The sequence below is a fragment of the Salvia hispanica genome, chromosome 1, assembly GCF_023119035.1.
Source record: "Salvia hispanica cultivar TCC Black 2014 chromosome 1, UniMelb_Shisp_WGS_1.0, whole genome shotgun sequence".
Taxonomy (NCBI): Eukaryota; Viridiplantae; Streptophyta; class Magnoliopsida; order Lamiales; family Lamiaceae; genus Salvia; species Salvia hispanica.
This window is the reverse complement of record NC_062965.1, coordinates 11,746,236-11,768,154: the sequence shown is the minus strand read 5'-3', so window position 1 is coordinate 11,768,154 and position 21,919 is coordinate 11,746,236. Positions and strand designations below refer to the sequence as shown.

General features: G+C 33.8%; 2 protein-coding genes and 1 pseudogene across 2 annotated transcripts; 1 reads left to right on the top strand and 2 right to left on the bottom strand.

Annotated features, from left to right (window-relative positions):
* Positions 1 to 61: 61 nt before the first annotated feature.
* Positions 62 to 5,875, bottom strand: LOC125207067 (annotated as a pseudogene).
* Positions 5,876 to 7,459: 1,584 nt separating this feature from the next.
* Positions 7,460 to 8,339, bottom strand: LOC125202468. The gene is made up of 3 exons (XM_048100867.1): positions 8,236 to 8,339; positions 7,816 to 8,159; positions 7,460 to 7,733 (listed from the first exon to the last, which is right to left on the bottom strand). Exons 1-3 carry the CDS (start codon positions 8,249 to 8,251, stop codon positions 7,644 to 7,646), a joined length of 450 nt encoding a protein of 149 aa, XP_047956824.1. The 5' UTR covers positions 8,252 to 8,339; the 3' UTR covers positions 7,460 to 7,643.
* Positions 8,340 to 17,440: 9,101 nt separating this feature from the next.
* Positions 17,441 to 21,830, top strand: LOC125207386 (calcium-dependent protein kinase 28-like). Its single transcript, XM_048106702.1, has 12 exons — positions 17,441 to 18,164; positions 18,733 to 18,863; positions 18,952 to 18,993; positions 19,107 to 19,218; positions 19,308 to 19,386; positions 19,614 to 19,783; positions 20,004 to 20,130; positions 20,370 to 20,485; positions 20,571 to 20,678; positions 20,765 to 20,827; positions 20,929 to 21,102; positions 21,182 to 21,830. Exons 1-12 carry the CDS (start codon positions 17,769 to 17,771, stop codon positions 21,341 to 21,343), a joined length of 1,680 nt encoding a protein of 559 aa, XP_047962659.1. The 5' UTR covers positions 17,441 to 17,768; the 3' UTR covers positions 21,344 to 21,830.
* Positions 21,831 to 21,919: the final 89 nt, after the last annotated feature.

Below are 21,919 nucleotides of genomic sequence, written 5' to 3'. Positions count from 1 at the left end.
GACAAATTGAGCATTCACTCAATTATAAGTGCCAACAACTTCAAGTAACACATACTCTCTCTCACCCCCCATATATATGTATTCCAAAAAATAAAATTCAAATATTATAATTGATCATTAGACTAGATCAACTCTAATCACAGCAACTAAACTTTAAAAATACAAAGCCTTTGTAGAAATTGAAATTTTAGTACATCCAACCAAAGGAGGCTGAGCTGTATATGCATATAAATAGAAGTTTCAGGCATGAATGTGTGAATATTCTGTCACAGAATTAGTCACCTAAATTAAATGAGAGGAAGAGAAGGTGAATTATGATATAGAAGAAGGTCACAATCAGAAAGATTTGATATGGATGTGGTTTGCTGAAGTTGGATTGACAAAATTGCATGCTTTATGGCAATTGATGAGGCATTATCCAAAAATAAGGGGAGCCCAGAAAAGGGTAAGTGGTGCATGTGAAATGAAGCATCCTCATCCATCAACATTTAGTTTCATACATAGATCCAACTTTCAGATCTTCCAACCCCCTTTATGTCTTTTGTTACGTAATACCAAGAATAACCCCATCACTGCCATATTCTTTCACCTTACTGAACCTTCCTTCTCTGTCTCTCTCTCTCATGAAACAGGTAGAATTTACTACTAGCGTGGGGATCTAGCTAATAATTTGGCTACTCTGGACCATTAATGTATTCTGAGTTTCTGATGACACCCTTGCACAATACTCCTATAAATAAAATAGGATTTCTATATGACCTCATCTAACTTCAAATTCCCCTAGCAAATGAGATATTAAAGCAAGGATGCATTTCAGATATTCAATTGCAGCTTTACATTGCTAGTTAATAACAAAATTCTTTCCTCCTACATTTCTTTCAGCTATTTTATGGAGCGAAAAATACTATTCATTTCCTGCTTATCAATATAGGAATGGTTATCTATTGGAAAATATAAATGAACAAGTGCATTCTCTAGCCGGTTGAGGAAGTCATACGTGATACGCTAGCAAATTCTATGTTTTGATACCTCAGTCTACACATGTCCTACACAAATTATACTCCACTCTAATGTACAATCAAAGCCATTATTCAATTGCATAATGAGAAACAATCAGTCTACATATGTCAAATAGCTACAACATCCAATGTTCTACTGCTATCATATATGGGAAGCATAGGATTGTACATATCGAGCTTTATACTGATACGGATGGGAAGAATTATCATTTAGATATTAAAGTCTGTTAGGACAGTCTTTTAAGTTTATGTTTATCCTCTACATAGTACTATAAAACATTTAGCTTTTAAGTTTATGTTTATCTTTTCCTGTTTTATTCTTGTTAGAAGTTGTATCCTTATTCTTTATTCCAATTTGGTTTCGTTTCTCTAAATACCTCTGGAAGTTGAGAGGAGAATCTTGTCTTTGAGTTTTAGTTGTTTGGCATGGGCCTCGTAAGAGGATGTCTGAGTTTGTTTTCCATTCTTTCATTATTCAGTAATGTTACCAAACAACTGGTATGCACTCTGTTTCATTCAGTATATTCATTTCAGTATCTTTCGAGCATTGTAGGCTCGCCAGCTATTCATTTCACAACCTATCATATACAAAGAAATATCTAAAACAGATCAGATCAGTAAGAGTTGCATGGAATACCTACTAGACGCTCCAAGATGACTTGTTGCTTCAACAATTCTCAACTCCAATAATAGTCCCTCACGCGCCACGCCAGACCTCAAGAAGCTGCCATGAATTGGAATAATATTGAAAGCATATAAAACTGCTTTAGTTTCTCACGTGGAGTGCAGCAATAGTTTGTAATCTCCATCTCTTAGTCTTTAACTGATTTGTTCCTGTAGAGTAGCAGGAAAATGCTTGGTGGATAAAAAATTTCATGCTATTCAGTGGGATCACCATAAACATGCAGGCAAAAGCGCAGATCAGGTGTCAGTGCAAATTCCTACTTCCTTCAGACATACACTGCTAGTATTAATAAGTCCGTTATCCAGAAGGATAATTCAGAAGAGCCAGTTGCAAACATTAAGCTTCCTGGGTCCCATTTGATTACAGGAGATTCTGCTTCGGTATTCATCCAACTGGTAACCTGAAACATGTAGAAACAATGAAGAAAATATAGCCTTCGAGCAATAAAAGTAGTTTACAAATTACAATGTTTAGATGGAGCAGCACATGATAATTATGCTTCAGAAGGCTTACCATGTGTTCCCGTAGAGTAGAAGGCAAAAGCTTGGTGAATAAAAAATTTCATGCCATTCTGTGGGATCACCATAAACATGCAGGCAAAGCACAGATCAGGTGCCAGTGCAAATTCCTACTTCCTTCCGACATACACTGCTAGTATTAATAATTCCTACTTACTATGATAATTATGAAAAAGGATTACCATGTGAAAGCAAATTAATATCAATATAGACAGAATTTTATAATTTCAGAAGGCTGACAATACTCTTTGTACACAAGTTTTTCCAGCATTAACTGCAGGCGTATATTATACATTTTTGCATGAAAGCCTTCGGGTTCCATCTTGGACTCTTGTCAGCTTATGAATCTTTGTGTGGTGAGAATCTCTTTTTTCATATGAGCTTGTTGAAAAAATATTACCATGTCATGTAAAACGTTTGATAACCCTCAGCATAGTACTAAAGAAGAAGAATGAAGATTAAACGAACTACGATAAAATCAGCCTAGCATACCTCTTCTCCACTCCGAACATTCCAAACATAAACGCTACCATCTCTTGAACCTTTCATGTACTTTAAAAGCAACAAAGGAAAAGAAAATTGTTAGTGCCTCTTTTACTAGGCTGGAGGCATCTTCATGAGATGAACTCACATTCACAAGGATCAAAAGGGCAAAAGGCCTAGTTAGATATAATATGTCAACTAAAGCTCATTTAAAAGAATATAGTGTAGAGATTTCAGGTCCATTCTCTATCCAGATTATGATACTAAAGTTTAAGCCTGGTTTAACTGGATCCCAGTAGAAATAACATTTAGAAACATGAATTCTTCATCTTTATGGCATTTCAGACTACTATTATATAATTCCCAAACATTCTTTCTGCACGCTGACGCAAATCTATTTTCAGCTCAATTTATTTTCCTAAACCTTGTAATGACTCCCACTACTCCATCATTATTACAGTATTAATTTAAGTAATTGTTGCACTAATTTATTCTTGCGCGATGTGTATCAGAAACAAATTACTTCATTGTTGAAGATTGTATAAGATAGTATATGGTTTATTTATCGAACAGATAAACACCATTAGAGAACATCCCCAAGAAACTCCAGTTAATGTAAAAACTACAGAATAGCATTAGTATCAATGTCTCCTGCAAAGATGTAAAATAGTTGAACCTGATATGACAAACATTGCCTCAGGACTGAAAGAAGCCTCCAAAGTAGAATTTCTTGAAATTGGCTTGACGTTTTGTGTCGCCAACTAGAATAACATGACAAGCTTAAATAAGAGCCCACTCTCATCCATTGAAGATACTACATTACATATGAGTTTTCTAGGAAATATATAAGATAACTCACAAGGGTTCTTTGGAGAGAATCAAGCACATGAATATGTCCATGTGATGTTGTCAGAAGCATAAGTCTTCAGTCATTACTGAACTTCACAACATTGGCTTCTGAAACATCTCCTCCAAGAGAAAATATGTCAAAAGGGCCCTATAAACATTTTCTTAATCAGAACCTGAAAATTTCGTAAATAATTAATGATGTATGATGATTCACTCATATGATATATTCTGACCTTTTCATATTTCCTAGCATCAAACATCCTTATGTATCCTCCAAAGGCAACAACAAAAACAAGTCCTTGGTCGTCATAAGTTGCAGCTGGCCTCCCTTGAACACATAGAAGACCCCAACTTCCATAGGGACACTTTTAATAAAGATCGATAAGAAAATAATTTAACAAATTAATAATGTAATTCACACTTTGCACCTGACATTTCTCAGCCCTTATGTTCCAAAGCAAGACAGTTCTATTCAGTTATCCAGAAACAAACATCATTTCTAGAGCAGAGACTTAGGGAACCAGCCCTGTAACACCAACATCATATTCTCCATTGTTATTTATAAAAAAGAGAGAGAGAATGCCGAATCCGAGAAGTGTAAGCCACATAAAGGTTCAGATTGCATGCCTGTCGTGGTGACCCTTGAAGTACCTCAAGTACTTGTTGACATGCAACGAAAGAAGCCGCAGTGATTCTGTTGGAATATGTTTAGATAGTGCTTGCATGTGTTACATCAAAATTTTGGCAGATGAGTTATCTAAAAGCCATTCTTTGATGAGTAAATAACAGTTGTAGGACGAGAGGTAAAGCTAACCAGATCAACCCCATAACTTTTACTGTTGATTGTCATCAGAAATCTGAATGCAATAAGAAGCCTCTCTTAGCATATCATGCAGATGTAATCTTAAGCAGGCTCCAACTTTACTCAATGATGTGAAGCAATATCAAAGTTCATAATGACACTCCAACTACACTCAAGAATGTATGCATGCCTTCCCATATAAGAAAAGAATATGCTGTGTTGGCAGAAATGAAAAACACAATTACTATATAATAAGTATTGCTGTCACATGATGCAAGATGAGAACAGTGTGACATGACTTGGTGCATATGGATATCCAGAGAACCATAAATCCCCATGTACAATTCATAGACATTTATAAATTTGACTCTAGAGAAATACACTGTGAAAAGTTTGCATGTCAGAATATTACAAGAATTTAGTTGAAGATAACAGTCACAAAGCAGTGCATAGCTTCCTTAAGTCATTTTATATGTATGCATAACAAAGAAAGAGATCTCTGTATGAAGCTTTCTTTATTATCAAAAGAGCACTATTTTGCATAGCATAGAAAGCACAATTCAACATGAAAACTTGAACTGCAATCTGCAAATGGGGAGAGGATCCATATGTGGCATTAGCAAATCATAGAGACGAATGGATTCATCATCGCTAGCAGTTACCAAATGACCTGATGACTTATGATTCTTCCATTCAGCGGAAAAGAAGTACTAATATAAAATATACACACTGAATACGTAAAACAACTGAAAAAAAAATGTTTAGCACTACGAAAAACTATGCTCGTTGAATATTCCAATCGGTTCTAGATATTAAACATTAATTTCAGCAATCCAAAAGCAACTTATCAAAGTTCAATAAGTCTTCAGAAAAATACTATACACCAGAAACCAAAATTGACGAATAAATACATGTTCAAAACCATCATACCCGCGCTCACCTACAACAGCTGTGCGAAAATTTAAGAGCAATGGAAAATAGCCTACAGCAAGGAAAATATGAAGGTCATCTAAAAGGTAAACAGTTTTCCAGTAAATGAATAAACAAAATTACGAAGAGTAGAGCAAAGAACGCATACATAGCCAATCCAGCTTCCAATGAAACATTGTCTTCTCTATACCGACCAGCTTAAACAAAAAGTTTAAACAAGCTTCAAATTGTAGCATAAACTCAAACGGAAGCAGCTACAGACTATCACACACACACAAAAATCCGGAGAAAAGTGAAAGGAGATTTGAATATGCATATTAGGATGTTCATTGGAGCTTCTCCGAATCCTTGACAATTCATAAACGGAGATAAAAACTGATTCCTCGGAGCTCAAGTTACTCGCAATTCGAATTAGGTAGCCTAGGCATCGATTGGGGTATGAATTAGGGTTTTTTAAGCGGGATAAAAATGGAGTTTGCAGAGGAAGTGTGGTGTGGAAGGGGAAGATAAGAAGTCCAAAGATATGGGGGATTAGGCTATGGCGTTGAAGGAGGTTTGCCACTGTGTTAAACTATGCAAACTAACTTCTCGGCCGGGAAGTTTTTTTTAAGAACTCTTCCTTTCGATTTTCAAGATAAAATAATATGAAGATACAATTTAGGATTGAACTGTGAGATTATTTTAGAGGGTTAGCTATGATTAATTATTCAATGATTATCCATTTATGATTGAATTGTGAGGTTAAATCTCATGAACCGAACACACTATAAATTTAATCTCAGATACAATCTTGCAAACTAAACAGAACAGACTCGGCTCAGGGTTCCAAATCTCGTGAGTTTTACGTAAAGTTTTGCATCTTATTTTACTTGAATTTGGTTTTTTCTGTCCTAATTTGGTAGATTAGGATTTATTTAAAAATTGTGCAGGAATTATAAGAATGTTTGTGAGTTTGTACCGGGACAAAAGATTATCCAAATTCTACGAATGTGTATCGCTTGACCCATCTCATCCGAATAGGTCCATTGTACTTTTAGATAAGTGTATTTCATACTATTATAAAACGTGTTAAGAATCAACATGCGATTGACAATACTGTGTAGTAAATGATCTTTAACTGCATTTAATTTGATCTTGTAGATATGTCATTTCTACAACTGCGACTAGGACTACTGACTAAATATTCTCAAATTTAAGGAGTAATTATACCATACATACAAAATGTTTCATCAATGTTTCAAATTAGTATAAAAAATTTTAAGTTAGAATATAATATCATACTAAAAGTTTAACTAGTGATTCATATTAGTATGTTCCATCCAAATCACTCTAACACCGTTACTTTTCATCCTTCCCACACCATTACTTTTCATCATTCCCACCCCCCTTCTCTCCAATGTTAGCCCATCAGCGTAGATTCCCAACAATGCAGTTTGGACAAAACGGTCAGATTCATACCCAAGCTTCGCGGCCAGCCCGTGTATTATCTTCCCTTCACTGAGAGATAGAGCCTCGACGCCGCTCTGTGTATGGGAAAGAATTTGTTCTACATCGCTTGAAAAACATGAGCGCCTTGTGGGGATTGTCTGAGCGGGTGAGGTGGTTGAGCATCTTGTTGGCGAGCTGGCGCTGAAGTTGGGTGGAGTGCGGCGGATCGGAGGGGAGAGGGAGAGCCATAACTACGAATTATGGACTGCAATATATTCGATGGAACGAATGAGAGTGAGTTCTCTCTAAAAATTCATGAATGCAATATGTACGATGAAGTTGAATACAAAAGTAACGGTGTTAAAAGTGATTTGGATGGAATGTACTAATATGAATCACTAGTTTAACATTTTGTATGATATATGCTAACTTAAAACTTTTTATACTAATTTGAAACATTGATGAAACATTTTGTATGTACGGTGTAATTACCCCAAATTTAATGCTGATTTAGTTTTAGTTGGCATATAATCAAATGGTGGATGGATTTTAATTTGATCAGTCTGCGTATTATCTTTTGAATATCGATTTTGGAAGATTTATAATTAATGTCTAGGATGATTTTAATTAATGATATTGCCGATTTGGACGGTTTTAATTTGATGAATCTGTGACAATTAACTGTTTAATTGTCAATCGGTATGATTGCAAGTATTAGTATTAGATAGTAGAATTTGCGGCCACGTTGAGAAAAAGTTGTGGATATAGAACCAACCATTTCCACAATTCTTTACTAACTCAATAAAATTGGATTCTGATTCAAGTAACAAACCATCACAAAATTATGTGAATAATCAAACAAAGGAAACAAATCATCCCAAAGATGGTGTCAAAAGAGAGACACCTATGATGTAAATGAGCCTTCAAAGTCATGGCATGTCACCACAGATGAAATCAAGAAACAGAGACCTACTGATCACGCTCTCATGCTTCTCCTCATCAACTGCACCATTCCTCATCTTCTCTCACAAAACAACACATTCAAAATTTCAATACCAAATCATGAAAAAAATTAATGAACAAACAAACAAACACACAAACCTGTGGGAGGAAATCACAATCACCATCAAGATTGAACAATTGAGGTGTGTTTGCAGGAGTTGGTGCATCAAGATTGAAGAAAGGCCGTTTTTCGAGGGCGATCATCGCCTCTTCCTCGACCTTCTGGAGAAGGCTCTTCACCTGGCCTCTCAAGAGGGCTTCACCCGAGCCCGGGGTTCGGGTGAACCGCCCTTTATTGCTCACTCTCGTCTTCGATAAACCCGAAGACGGGGTTTTCAGACTACCCATTGCAAGCCCTACGATTGGGGAATCGTTGGTTATATCGAATAGGGCATACCGATCTTGCTTGGCCCTTTTCTGCATCGATGATTCTTCAGTTTTCACTGAAAAAGGGAAACAGATTAGATAATTGTTTATGATTTTTTATAGGGTTTCTGAAATGGAGCTGAATTAACGTACTTGATGGGGTTTCCATTGAAGAAAGTGATCGGAATTTAATGATGTGGGTCGCCGGAAAGTTCGGATTTTGCGATCGCCGGCGGTGATTGGGGAGGTGGTGGGGATTGAAAGATTTTATAATAACATTATGATAGAATGGATTTTGGAACGGGAAATTTGACCGTTAGAGCGAGGCAAATCGGAGGAAACTAGCCGTTATGATTAAAATGGGTCGGAACCAATTACTAGTATTTTGTTTGGCCCACTTTCTATTGGGCTTTAGCCCATGCAACCCGAAATAAATAGGAAATAAAAATGTGTGGCCAATAAAGTTTGCTGGGTTTCTCTTAGGTGGCGGAGAACTATTTTAATATTTTTTGCAATTTTGGACAACGATAATGCTCGATTTTATCCACGCTATTCAATTGATAATCAGCCATCTCATAGACCATAGTAGTATTTTGTAAGAGAATCAAGTTAGTGAGTTCTCTAATTTATTATATTATTATTTTGAATTTTAGTATGGACTTGTGCTCGGTGCTTAAGGACGTGCATATGCTTAGGGGTGGTTCGGTACGGTATACCGTACTTTGAGTGTCATACCATATACCGTACCGAAAGTTACGGTATGACAAAACACCATATCAATACCGTATCGAATTTTTCGGTAAACCGGAAATTTGGTATGATAGTTTTTTATACCGTTACCATACCATGTTTTCGGTATATCGAACTTCAGTACTCCATACCGTTATATTTGTTATACCGGAAAAATAAGTATATTATACCTAAAATATTAAAAAAAACTAATTCTATTGTTCAACTACTTCAAAAGGTATAAAATAATTAAACTCCATACAGTCATTCTAATATTCAAATTTATAAAACTTTGACCACCAAATAAAAAAAAATTATAAAATAATGAGTAACATTATCTTCATTTCTTGGAATCTTGTTGATAAATTAGACAAAAGATATTACTTGTAGATGAGACTAAAATGGAGGATCCAATCTACTATAAATATAAAGGTTATATATATATATAATAATAATAATCCTATAAATATAACATAAATATTATATATATAGGTAGGTATATATATATTTAATAATCAATGGTTTATCGAAGCGTCGGTATATACCGATTTTTCGGTATGCCGGTATATAGTGGTATACCACAGTATAGGAAATCTAATATCGTTACTGTACTGAAAGATCATACCATACCGAAAAATTACGGTATACCGAAAAATCGGTATTTTTGGTATTTTTTCGGTATGGTAAGTCTGATATTCCGTTATTTCGGTATAATTCCGCAGCCCTACACATGCTTATAGCATTTCCAACCATTTAACTTTAGGGTGCGTTTGGTAGCTTTCCATGGCTTTTATTAAGTTTTCATATATTTGACTTTTTCGATTATTTTATATGCTGTTTGGTAGAAATTTTATTATAGGTAATACATCATTTGATAGGGATTTGTCTTTATACTTGAAAATGCTATTACATATTGAGTTGACAAATTTAGCCTTGCTTTTTCATCAGAAAATAAATTGGGTGGAATGAAGTTCTTTTATCCCAATTTAATATTCCATACAAATAATAAAAACAAAAAATTGACTCATCAAATCAAATGAATGCCACAAAATGGATAAAAATTAATTAAATTCAATATGCGAATTTGCAAAACTGTAAATAGAATTATAACAAATTGAAGAAAATTAACATGAAACTGGGGTAAAATATAATAGTACAAAATAATAAAATATAGTTATATTTAATTAATTATTTAATAAAATATATTATAATTTAGATAGTTTATTTTCTATTATAAATAAGTAGTTTTAAGTTGTATTTAAATATTTTTTAAAATAATCACTTTAATGTTTATCAATAATTTAGGAAAAGATTATAAATTCTATTAAGTTAAAATGAAATTATCGCCAATAAAAAATTGTAAATATAATTATGTTTTATTTAATCAATAACTATTTTAATTCAATAAAGTGTACCCATCACAATTCATAGTATGAAGTAAGGAGCTCTGATTTTAATAGTAAGCCCAATATTTAGCCCATTTTATCAAACAATTACTCGTCTTCTTCACAGTAGATCTGAAACTCTGACATTGATGCCCTCTCCATTTCTCTCACTATTCTTCCCACGAATCACGGTATTCTCTATCTTTTTCTTTTATTTCCGGCGAAGGCTGAAGGATTGTGGTTGGGATCTGTTGCTCGGGGTCACGGCGGAGCTACGTGGGGTCGAAGGTGGAGTAGCACGGGATTTCGGAACTCCATGAATGGAGTTTCCGGCAGTGCTCGTCGGACGACGGTGGGGTTGACCCGTCATTGGTGCCGAATGGGATGCCAAATTAGAAGGGTTAATTTGGGAATAAAAAACCACAACATGAAGTCGAAATATCGGAGAAAATATAATACATGATCAAACTTTCTGGTATAAAGAATTGCTGGAACCGCTGAAATTGTTGCCAAATTCGGTGAGATCCGAGAATTTAGTGTTGGGTTCTGAGAGAAAATCGTCCGCTACCAAATGGGGGAGAAGGTGAGATGTTGACCAGTTTGGTGGGTTTTTATGAGGTACTAGTATCACACCCGTGCGATGCACGAATTAATTTGATTTCATAAATATATTTATATTTAAAATTAATTATTTTTAAATACGATACAACTATATTATTTAAGGTTTAAAAATCGCAAACATGTAAAATAATTTAAATGTACATCCCAAAACATTAAATTTAACAAATTTGGAAATCAACCAAGTGCATACACATTTTAAGATAATGGTATGGAATCTGCATTATTTATAAAATTAATCAAAGTTCCAATGACTAATTTTTTATATCTAACACAAAACAACAATCATAATTTTATAACTTGAATACCATTTACATAAAAAAATTAAAACAAAGCAATAATCATCAATACTAAGGAGACTTTTTAATACACATTATTAACAGTGGAATCACAAGTACAGTCAACCTCGTTGATACAAATTAAAATTTTCAAAAAAATTCAAACAATCTTTCTTACGTTCCAGCCAAAAAATATATATTGCTTGCTATAATTGCGCATGTAATTATTTCCAAGGTCAAGCCTAAAAATAATTACACACTAAATATACATTCGCCGTAACTTACCCTCAACCCTATTTCCTCCTTGTTTGCGGTCAACTAACAATTCGATATCAAATTTTATTATCTTAGAAGACATATTATATTAATATTTACATCTGTAACTGAAATGAAGGAAAATGTTACATCTCAATACCAATTCTCGAAATAAACTACAAATCTCATACTTCAATAACAAAAGTTTTAATTTTATGCTTAAATATTTGTATTCAACACCACATTTCACGTAGTGTATATAATTCCTATAATGAGTTAATCAAATTTATCCAAGCCCAATTATAGAAAACCATAGAATAAAGAATAAAGGTTGTCGAAAGATGAAACCAAAGAATAAAGGTTATTAGAAATTAAGTGATAAATGTCATAGAAATATGAAATAATGTAATGAGTGAGGTAAACTACGAATCTCATACTTACATAAAAAAGTTTTAATTTTATGCATTAAGCAATTACCTCCAACACCACAATTCACATAGTGTATATAATTCCTGCGATTACATAAACAATAAGAGTTAATCAAATCTATCAAATCACGTTTATAGGAGACCGTAGAATATATTTATCGGAAGATGAAACCAAAGAATAAAGTTTATTAGAAATTCTGTGACAAATGCTATAGAAATAGGAAATAACGTAATGAGTTTGTGGATTTAGAGCCACCACATGTCATAGATTTATAGTTGAAAAAAAGCCTTTCACTTCTCCAATTATTTATAATTAATTTTTAAAAACCGTTTGTTTTTAATTAATGACATTATGATTGTAATTCAATAAGTTTTAATGTATACAAATATATACGTTAGTGAATATAGCTTTTGATTGGATTATAATCCTTCATTATATCTATTGAAATATAACATAAATTTCTAGCAAATAATAAATGTCATCAATTTTAGATAGGCAACGACCTCATCAATAATTACATATAAAATCTACATGTACACAAATGCATAATCATGATAGTAACGACAACTTAGCCTTTAAATTATGATAATCAATCATAAATTTTATATATTAGCCACATCTTATATCATGCCCAAAACTTTTAAATATTCAAAATGTAGCCAAAAACTCGACTTTTATATTAGTATAGATATAGATTATGAGTTTCTAAGCGCTACCAAACATGCCCTTATACTAAACTCAAACTCATTTTAGTGTAATGTAATACTATTAAATAATTATTTTACTACAACCATTTATACTAAATTTAAACTTAAAAGAATATTTTCTATATTATGCTCTTTTACTCACAAAATTAAATTTCAAAAATTTATTGGGTTTGTTTTAGTGTAAACCTAAAATAGACATTTCTTTACTCAAACCAAAAATGATATTGGTTTTAGATCACCATTAGAACTAAATGACTACTCCATTTTAGGTTTTAGTATTTCATTTGAGATGATCTTAGGCATTGCCTAACCACGCTAATAATGCCTAAACACGTTGATCCCATCACTCTTATTACCATGTGGTAGTAATAACTTGGGGTCGATACTCTTATAACATGTACTAGTAATAAGTTGAGGTCGAAACTGATACGAAGAATTGGCAAGATATTAGCGAGAATTGGCCGAAATAACCCTAACTAGGGTTTTGGAATGATAAACTTGCAAAGAAAGTAAATAGCAAGATAAATTAAAAGTAATTCTGATTATTGATTGAATAATATGATGGTCTCCTACACATAGTTATAACATAAATATCTTACTAAATTAAAGTAAATCAATCAAATCATGTCATATCCTAAATATAAGATAAAATATATCAATAACTAAACTAAATAATAGAGATACTGGTATAAAAAACATATGATCTCTTATTAATTTTGCCGTATCAATATTATCCGATCAGAAGTATTCTACTTCATAATTAAGTTTAATAATAATAATAATAATAATAATAATAATAATAATAAAACTAAATATTATTTGAACCGTTTTCGACGAAAATGTGTAGTTGCAATCGATTAGTTTCGATTGGTACTACAGAATAAGTTGAATTTAATATTTACGTCTCAACTATGAACTATCAAGTCATGCATGCGTCGAGAATGGGACAAACAGTCTCAGTAGACTGATAAATAGCTTCGTTTAAAACTAAAAAAATTCTATGGGATGACTTAGTCAGCAGTATGACTTCAGTGTCGGCGAAAGTCAGCAACACGACTTGCTCAATAATCAAAATCATCACGCGGCAAATTACACACTCAAATGTACTACTACTAGGATTGGTTGGTTGAGGTTCACTTGGTTGATATATCAAATCATGAATATATTTTAATTTTTACTAAGAAATACTAACACAATTTTTATTCGGAATGTAGTTTTCAATGACTTTTAAAACATGTCCGTGTAGGGACTAGATGATGTAGATTCGTATCGAGAATACAACATTTAGCTTATAAAATTTGGAGTACAATAAATATTAAAAATATCCACATTTCAAATCGAACTTTTCGCGAAGTTTAAATTTTGTAAAGATAAAGACAAGTTTAAATATATCCACATTTCAACATTGAGCTCTCGTTTCAATATTGGCAACCTATCAACTGCCACAAACATTAGCATTTTTTGTAACAACTATTAAATACTTAAGGGGCATTAATTAATGTGTTTTTATTTTTATAATGTGTTTAAGGGGGGCATTAATTAATGTGTTTTTATTTTTATAATGTGTCCATTTACATGTACTATCGCTTAGCATGTCAGAACGTCAGGTTATTATGCTAAATATATGTCAGCACTAAGTTAAATACTACGAGTAGTAGTAATATTCAAATTATGCAAACCGGCATTTTTTTGTAAGTTTAATCAATTTTATACATCATAATTTTGATATTTTTCGTAATTGTTCATAGTATGATTTGGACGATATTATGTATGATTTGACATATGAAAAATACTACGTGAATAAAATGTTTTAATTTGCTATTTAAACGACGTCGTTAAGAAAAACTTTCTTCGTATTCCGTATTTATTTCTTCCAAGCAACAAAACACATGCACAATGTACTTCGAATTTTCGTTTCTAATTAATCAAACTAAGGTTAAGTTGAGACTAATATGGTAACTAATAAATTATCTAGTACTAGTATGGATTTGAGAAATTCGTCCCGCCTATCTGCTCTCCCAAAATGATTCATTAATTTGATGCGCCTCATATTCCTCATCTTTCAGAACTAAAATTTCATATTCTCAATAACATGAAAATAAATTTACATAATTCTATATGCACATAATACTTCTAAAATTTATATTTAACCTAATTAAATTAAAGTATAGATTATTGAATTAGTTAGCCTTTCACTTTATTTCGAACTTGATTCAAAATAGGTATACTATATATTGAGTAAGAGTTTAATTATGCATATACGATTAATTGTACATTTATCAACTTTTCGCAATAATAACAGCGTATGAACATACATGTATTCAAAGCAACCACCGGCACACGTATATGGATTTCATTAAAAATTTTATTACTAGTACTATAATTAAAGAGGTGAAAAACTTTGTAATGTGAACTGAAAAATAAAGTACTCCCCCATCTCTATCTCCATGAGACTTTGACACAAACAGACACAGTAGTGGGAAAACTAATTCTGAACCCACAAGTAATTTTATTATTTCCAATTATTAATACTTGACCACCAAAGCTACAACACTGTTCTTAAAAAACAGTAATTAACACTGATCCAACTTCAATAATACTCCTCTATTACTTTTAGTTTGTGAAACTGATCACTCCAATAATAAAGTAGCAAATCCAATCATTTCAATGTCAGCTTGATTATACCTTACAATTCAAAACTAACTAATGTTAGAATATGATGAATTTATTTTTGGTTTGTCACTACATAAACTCAAATATTATGTAAGTAGTCAGTGTGATGACAAATCCTTATAGGAGTAACCTATAGATTCCATCATATAATCCATTGATGATGGGAATGATTTTTGTTCTTTTTATACTAGTGTTGTATAATACTTACTTCATCCATTATTAGGAGTCCCATTTATGGGCATCATAGATTTAGAGATGTTAAGAAAATTGAATGAAAAAAAATTAGTGGAATAAGGATTCCACTTGTATATATTAGTTTTAAATAAAATGTAAGTGAAAAGAGTTAATGGAAAGTGTTACTATTTATGGTAAAAGTGAACCAAGACTTTTATTCGCGGACAGACTAAAATAGAGATATGAGACTTCTATTTGCGGACATGGGGAGTATTTATTTGTGTTTGTGACAATATCCTCCCTTAAATCCTTCAAAGTGAATCTTAAAGTAGTTGGATTCTTTTATGATTGTATTGGACTAACTCTCTATTGAACTACCCAAATTTAAAATTTAGATATAATGTTGGGTTAGTTGAATGTTGTACACAATAAACCTGCTCTAATACGATAATAAAAATATATAAAATATTATTCTAAACCAATTATATGAAAAAAAGGAAGGATCCATAAAACTTACTTTTATGTTTGAATTATGGACACCTTATGCATACTTGCCTTTGATTTATTATCATATCTCAAACATATCTTATAGAAACTCTAGATTGTACTCTGAAAATGACTGTGGCAGTTAGTTCACACACTTAAATAATAATTGATGAAAACACAGTCAATGATACTCCCTTGTCTTGTTTGAATCCATCACCAATTTGAACGCATTTATACCATTTTACCAATCATAACAATGCTAAAAAATTTCTCTGTCTAAAAAAATGTTAATGCTAGCTACTTGTCACAGCGCATATTTGAATTTTCGCATAGATGAATAATTGAATAATAAAAATTCTTAGAAACTTCAGCGCATTAATAATTCATATATTCGTAGTAATTAACAAAGACTGTGAAGTTGACATAGTCACTAATCACTACGCAAAACCAAAAACGAACTAATTTAAAATTCAAAGTTGATGAAAACAAAAGATATAAATAGAAATTGATTTTCATATATTCTACAGTTGTTAAGCGATAAAATCTGATTCAAGTCTCCTGCTTACTCAAATGATTAGTAACAATTTAATGCTACATGCAGAATTTAAAAATTATTTAAAGTTCAACTGTTATGCTCGATTAAACAGGTATTTTACAAATTAGCTTATAAGCTCCATTCAACACTAAGTATATCAAACTTAATTAGAGCTCGAGTTCGAGTAAAATTAACTAATTAACTCAACACGATTATTAGAGAACATTGTCCACGTACTATTTTTTTCTATTCTATGTTGATGATATTGTTATGGGTTAATTACAGTGTCTATCTCAACCTTTTAGCATATTTTCAAATCTATTTTAGTTTTTGAAAAATATCAGTTTTATATTAAATTTTTTTTATTAAATCTATTGCTTGATTCAGTTTCCGGTATCACAATTTGTCGAAGGCTTATCACATGAGAGAATATACAAATAAAATTTTAACACAGTATGTCATCCATGATGGCTGAAAATTGAGTCTATTGTATTTCATAAAAACTGAGATAGATTTGCAGATATTGTAAAAAAGTTGGGATCGAAATTATGTTATATAGTTTAATAAATAGTTTGCGGTGATAAATAATACTAACACGCTTTTACCATATAACATGAAACATATATAACATTACTCATTACTCAATTTGTAAATCATTTATTTCCCACACAAGAACATGTTTGATTTACTTGATATATGTAACAAATCGATCTAAAATCAACTTTTAATGATCGAACGATCTAGATTTGAATCATTCAATTTAACACTACATTACCCATTTTATTTCCAACAAATTAAATTTTATTAAAGCACGTTGCAGATCTTATTAGAATTCGAGAATACGAATAATCTAATCTATCGTACAACAATAGGCTTAAATAGTTGACCAGAATGTCAGACTCTTCATTTTATAAATTTCGAAATTCATTTCGGAAATGAAATTGGTTATGGAATTTTAGTCAAAAACACATGCAAAAAAAGAAAAGAAAAGAAAATTCGAGTAATATTTTTCTCAATTAATAATAACAGCAATATTTGTGGCATCATAGATCATATCTTTATAAGCAGGCAACTAAAATTAATGAAGGTTAGAAAGGAGGGGAGCTTTAGGGTAATCCCCTTCTCTCTCATCCCTCTCTCTCCTAACCAAACCAAAAGTCTGTTTGACCATTGCCTTTCTTCATCTCCTTCTTCCCTTCTTCCTCCTCTCTGCTTTAATCTTTCCTCTTATAATAAATTATGTCTCATCATTTCAGATTATATTTCCTCCAATATATATTCCTTCCTTTTTGCTCAATTCATCCACCATGTCCATGTCTGTGTCTGTCTGATCATCGCCCCTGATCTTCCCATTTTTCAATATTCATAATTTTGAGATAAAGTTGGAATCTTTGGGCTTTTCTTCCGTTTTTGAGAAATGGGTAGCTGTTTTTCAACCTCAAAAGTTAGTGGTTCCAATAGCAACACCGCTACCACCACCACCACCACCACTGCGGTCAACAACCGCGCCACCGCAAGCGCTCCGGCGAGGAAGCAGGAGAGCTCCCACAATAATCATAATCAGAAGAAGGCAAGAGAGAATCACAAGAGTCAGCAGCAGAAGCCTTCTCACCATAATCTCAAGAATTCTTCCAAGAGGCCAAGTGGGGTGATTCCATGTGGTAAAAGAACAGATTTTGGATATGACAAGGATTTTGACATGAGGTATTCGATTGGGAAATTGTTGGGACACGGTCAATTTGGTTATACATATGTTGCGATTGATAAGTCCAATGGAGATCGTGTTGCTGTAAAGAAGATAGATAAGGGCAAGGTAAGATTTTTCGATACATTTTTTCTAGTTTGCTAAGCTATGTTTCTGTGTATTTATAGGAAGTTTTGAGTCATGCTTAATTCTTTAATATTATTAAATTGATTTATTGGAATTATTATGAGAGTGGGAATCTTGTTTTCCTGTTTGAGGATTGTGGAAGTTCGAGTTTTAAGTCATCCTACACTCTATAATGATGCAAGATTCAGCAAGAATCTTTTGGTTGCACTTTTCATTCACTGTGTGTTTTTGGATGTGAGTGGAATCACATGAGTGTATATGATCGATTGCCTTTGCTCTCTTGTTAAGCTAACATTTGAATGAAGAAAAGAATAGTGTAGGCCAATGGATAAATTCCGTTTCTAGACAGTCTGTTGTTGTACAAGTCTATTTTCTACATATGTTTTCCTACCCGGCCTTTTATGGAATGAATGTTTGTGTGTATATAGCATTGATTTGGGGCAGATGGCTTTCTTGCGAAATCTTAAGCATAAGGGATACGAGGTGTTCGGCTAATGGAAACCTATAAGCTGTGTAGCTAACACTTTCTTGAATACATATACATGACTAGATGGTTCTTCCGATTGCTGTCGAAGATGTCAAGCGGGAGGTCAAGATATTGAAGGCGTTGACTGGCCATGAGAACGTGGTTCACTTCTATAATGCTTTTGAGGATGATTCATATGTATACATAGTGATGGAGTAAGTTTGTACTCAAAACTTAAGTTTTCTGGATTGATCTGTTTGCAATCGAGATGTTGTTGACGTATTACCAACTTTGGTCGTTTAGGTTATGTGAGGGCGGAGAGCTGCTGGACCGTATCCTGTCAAAGTAAGCACTCCACAAGTTCTGCAATATCTTTCTTGTTGATTGTATTTGTTGAATGGGATTTTTGCTTTGCCTGAAGCATTTTCTGGTACTTAAAAAGCTTATTACTCTAACAGAAAGGAAAGCCGTTACACGGAGAAAGATGCAGCCATTGTCGTAAGGCAGATGCTAAAAGTTGCAGCTGAGTGCCATTTACATGGTTTTGTACACCGTGACATGAAGCCAGAGGTATGTGCTAGCGTTTTCATTGTTTTTTGTCAAGACAGTTCTTGACTGATGTCCTAATCTCTTTCTTTTTTTTTTTTCCTTTCCTGCAGAATTTTTTATTTAAGTCTCCGAATGAGGATTCACATCTTAAGGCCACAGATTTTGGTCTCTCGGACATCATTAGACCAGGTATGACTACTAGATCCCAGTCCTGAATATTACGAAGAACCTACTATTGTACTACCTAGATCACCACTTCATATTTGAAACTCCATTTTAAACAATCTACGTTTATTATTTTTTTTCCGGAGCGAATCCATCCACAAAGTGTTACTATATTCTATGTGAATTGTAAATCTATGGAGATTCTTTGAATTATTTTCTCACTCATCAGATTCCCTTCAAATTTCTATCAGGAAAGAAATTCCAAGACATTGTTGGCAGTGCATATTATGTAGCTCCAGAGGTATTAAAACGTAAGTCCGGTCCCGAGTCAGATGTATGGAGCATTGGTGTAATTACTTACATCTTGCTCTGTGGACGGCGGCCTTTCTGGGACAAAACCGAGGATGGCATATTTAAGGAGGTGGAATACTTGTCTTTTTCACTCACTCCATAATCTGGATTATATGATCCATTTTTTCGGTGGATATGAGCATAAACTTGAATTTATGGGCACATCAACTCGATTTCATTAATTCCCTGCTCTACTTTAATGACACGAAAAATGATGATACATGCATGATTTTTGGCTCCCGACAGTCCGCTTTGTTATATACTTACGACTGTGTCTTTCATGTTTATAGGTTCTGAGGAACAAGCCTGACTTTCGGCGTAAACCATGGCCCAAGATTAGCAATCCTGCAAAAGATTTTGTCAAGAAGTTGCTAGTAAAAAATCCTCAAGCACGACTTACTGCAGCCCAGGCCTTGTGTATGTCCTACGCCTCCCGTTTATCTTTATAGCTAGTAATTAATTGCTTCAGCTGTGGATGTAGCATTTAGAGCGTTTCCCATATCTACTATAACTCTTTATATTCTAATATTAATATCATTGTTAAACAACCAATTATGTAAAGGTTTCTATTAATGTGAACATCAAATGTTGTTTCTTAACGGGGTTATAACAAGCGTACACTTTGGGTCAGTATATTGATGCTTTAGCTTCTGCAGCACATCCATGGGTTCGAGAAGGAGGTGAAGCCTCAGAGATTCCTTTAGACATCTCTGTTTTATCTAACATGCGGCAATTTGTGAAATACAGTCGATTCAAGCAGTTTGCTCTTCGGGTTAGCCACTCTTTATGCTAGTGAGTAGTGGGTAGTAAAAGATAAAAAGATGAAGCTTCATTAATTGTGAATTTTAATGTGCCAGGCGTTGGCTAGCACGCTCGATGAAGAGGAGTTATCTGATATTCGAGATCAGTTTGATGCGATTGATGTGGATAAAAACGGTGTCATCAGTCTCGAGGAAATGAGACAGGTTAGTTGCTTGTTGGTGATTTTGCTAGACTGAAATTGCTTTGCTTATTTGCAGTGTAGTATTTACCTTATTATACGTGTTTACAGGCCATGGAGAAGGATCTTCCTTGGAAAATGAAGGACTCGAGAGTTCTTGAAATCCTTCAAGCGGTATGTCCTGTGCTCTGCCTCGTTTGTCGTGTCAGTATGGCTCGAGTTTTTATTCGTGCAGTTCTGATTTCTGATTGCTGTTGTCTGTTTCTGTCGAGCAGATTGATAGCAACACTGATGGACTTGTAGATTTCTCAGAGTTCGTTGCAGCCACCGTACACGTCCACCAGCTGGAGGAGCACAACACGGAGAAATGGAATCACAGGTCGCAGGCGGCTTTTGAGAAATTCGACGTTGATAGAGATGGATACATTACTCCAGAGGAGCTTCAAATGGTTCGTACATCCCCAAACCCCCTCCTTTTGATCTTTCAACTTATTGAAACCAAACTTATATTCTTCGATGGCTCCACAGCACACGTGTTTAAGGGGTTCGCTTGAGCCGTTGCTGGAAGAAGCAGACATTGACAAAGACGGCAAGATCAGCTTGTCCGAGTTCCGCAGGCTTCTAAGAACTGCTAGCCTGACCGGTGTGGCAAGCCCGTCTGCAGCTCGAACTACTGCGCTGAAGATGTAGCGGGCTGATGAGTCATGTATAGGTTCCTCCATTCTGCTGCAATTTTCATTGGGAGACTGCTCGTTTTTCATCATCTCCGTCGTCGTCGTCGTCGTTGTCCCTTGCCTAAGTTGTGGTAGTAAGAGCAGCCCACATTATTTCGGCAACGATGTGGACGGTTTGATATGCCTGTAAATGATATGGTGCTGCCGATGTTGTTGTCTGCTTTTATGTAAGATGTATGTCCATCGATGAAAATTTGTCGCCTTTTACCCTTATATCGGAGAACAGCCAAATTTAGACTTGATAGGCGGTGGCGGATTCATGATGTTTGAGTTGAGCTGGCGACACGGTGGAGTTGTCAACGTTGCGCCAGAGCAATCGGTGTCGTGTCGTTTTGTTGTCGAGCCATGTTATTGAGCAATTACTATGCTAATCATCTAGATGATTTAGAGCCCTAACCGATGCTCTTGATGTTTGTCTATAAAAATTGGAAGCATTACTACTACTTTCGAATGTATCTTTGTTATATATTCCACGCACTTATGAAATGTGGACAAGCTGAAACTGCTGCTATTTTTGAATGAAGAGACAAGC

Bases quoted from the DNA above. Each gene is read 5' to 3' on its own strand.
- LOC125202468 (XM_048100867.1), bottom strand. The intron at 7,734-7,815 runs GTTTGTGTGTTT...TTGTGAGAGAAG, and splicing joins ATTGTGATTTCCTCCCACAG to ATGAGGAATGGTGCAGTTGA.
- LOC125207386 (XM_048106702.1), top strand. From the start codon at position 17,769: ATGGGTAGCTGTTTTTCAACCTCAAAAGTTAGTGGTTCCAATAGCAAC. The intron at 19,387-19,613 runs GTATGACTACTA...AATTTCTATCAG, and splicing joins CTCGGACATCATTAGACCAG to GAAAGAAATTCCAAGACATT. The intron at 20,486-20,570 runs GTTAGCCACTCT...TTAATGTGCCAG, and splicing joins TCAAGCAGTTTGCTCTTCGG to GCGTTGGCTAGCACGCTCGA.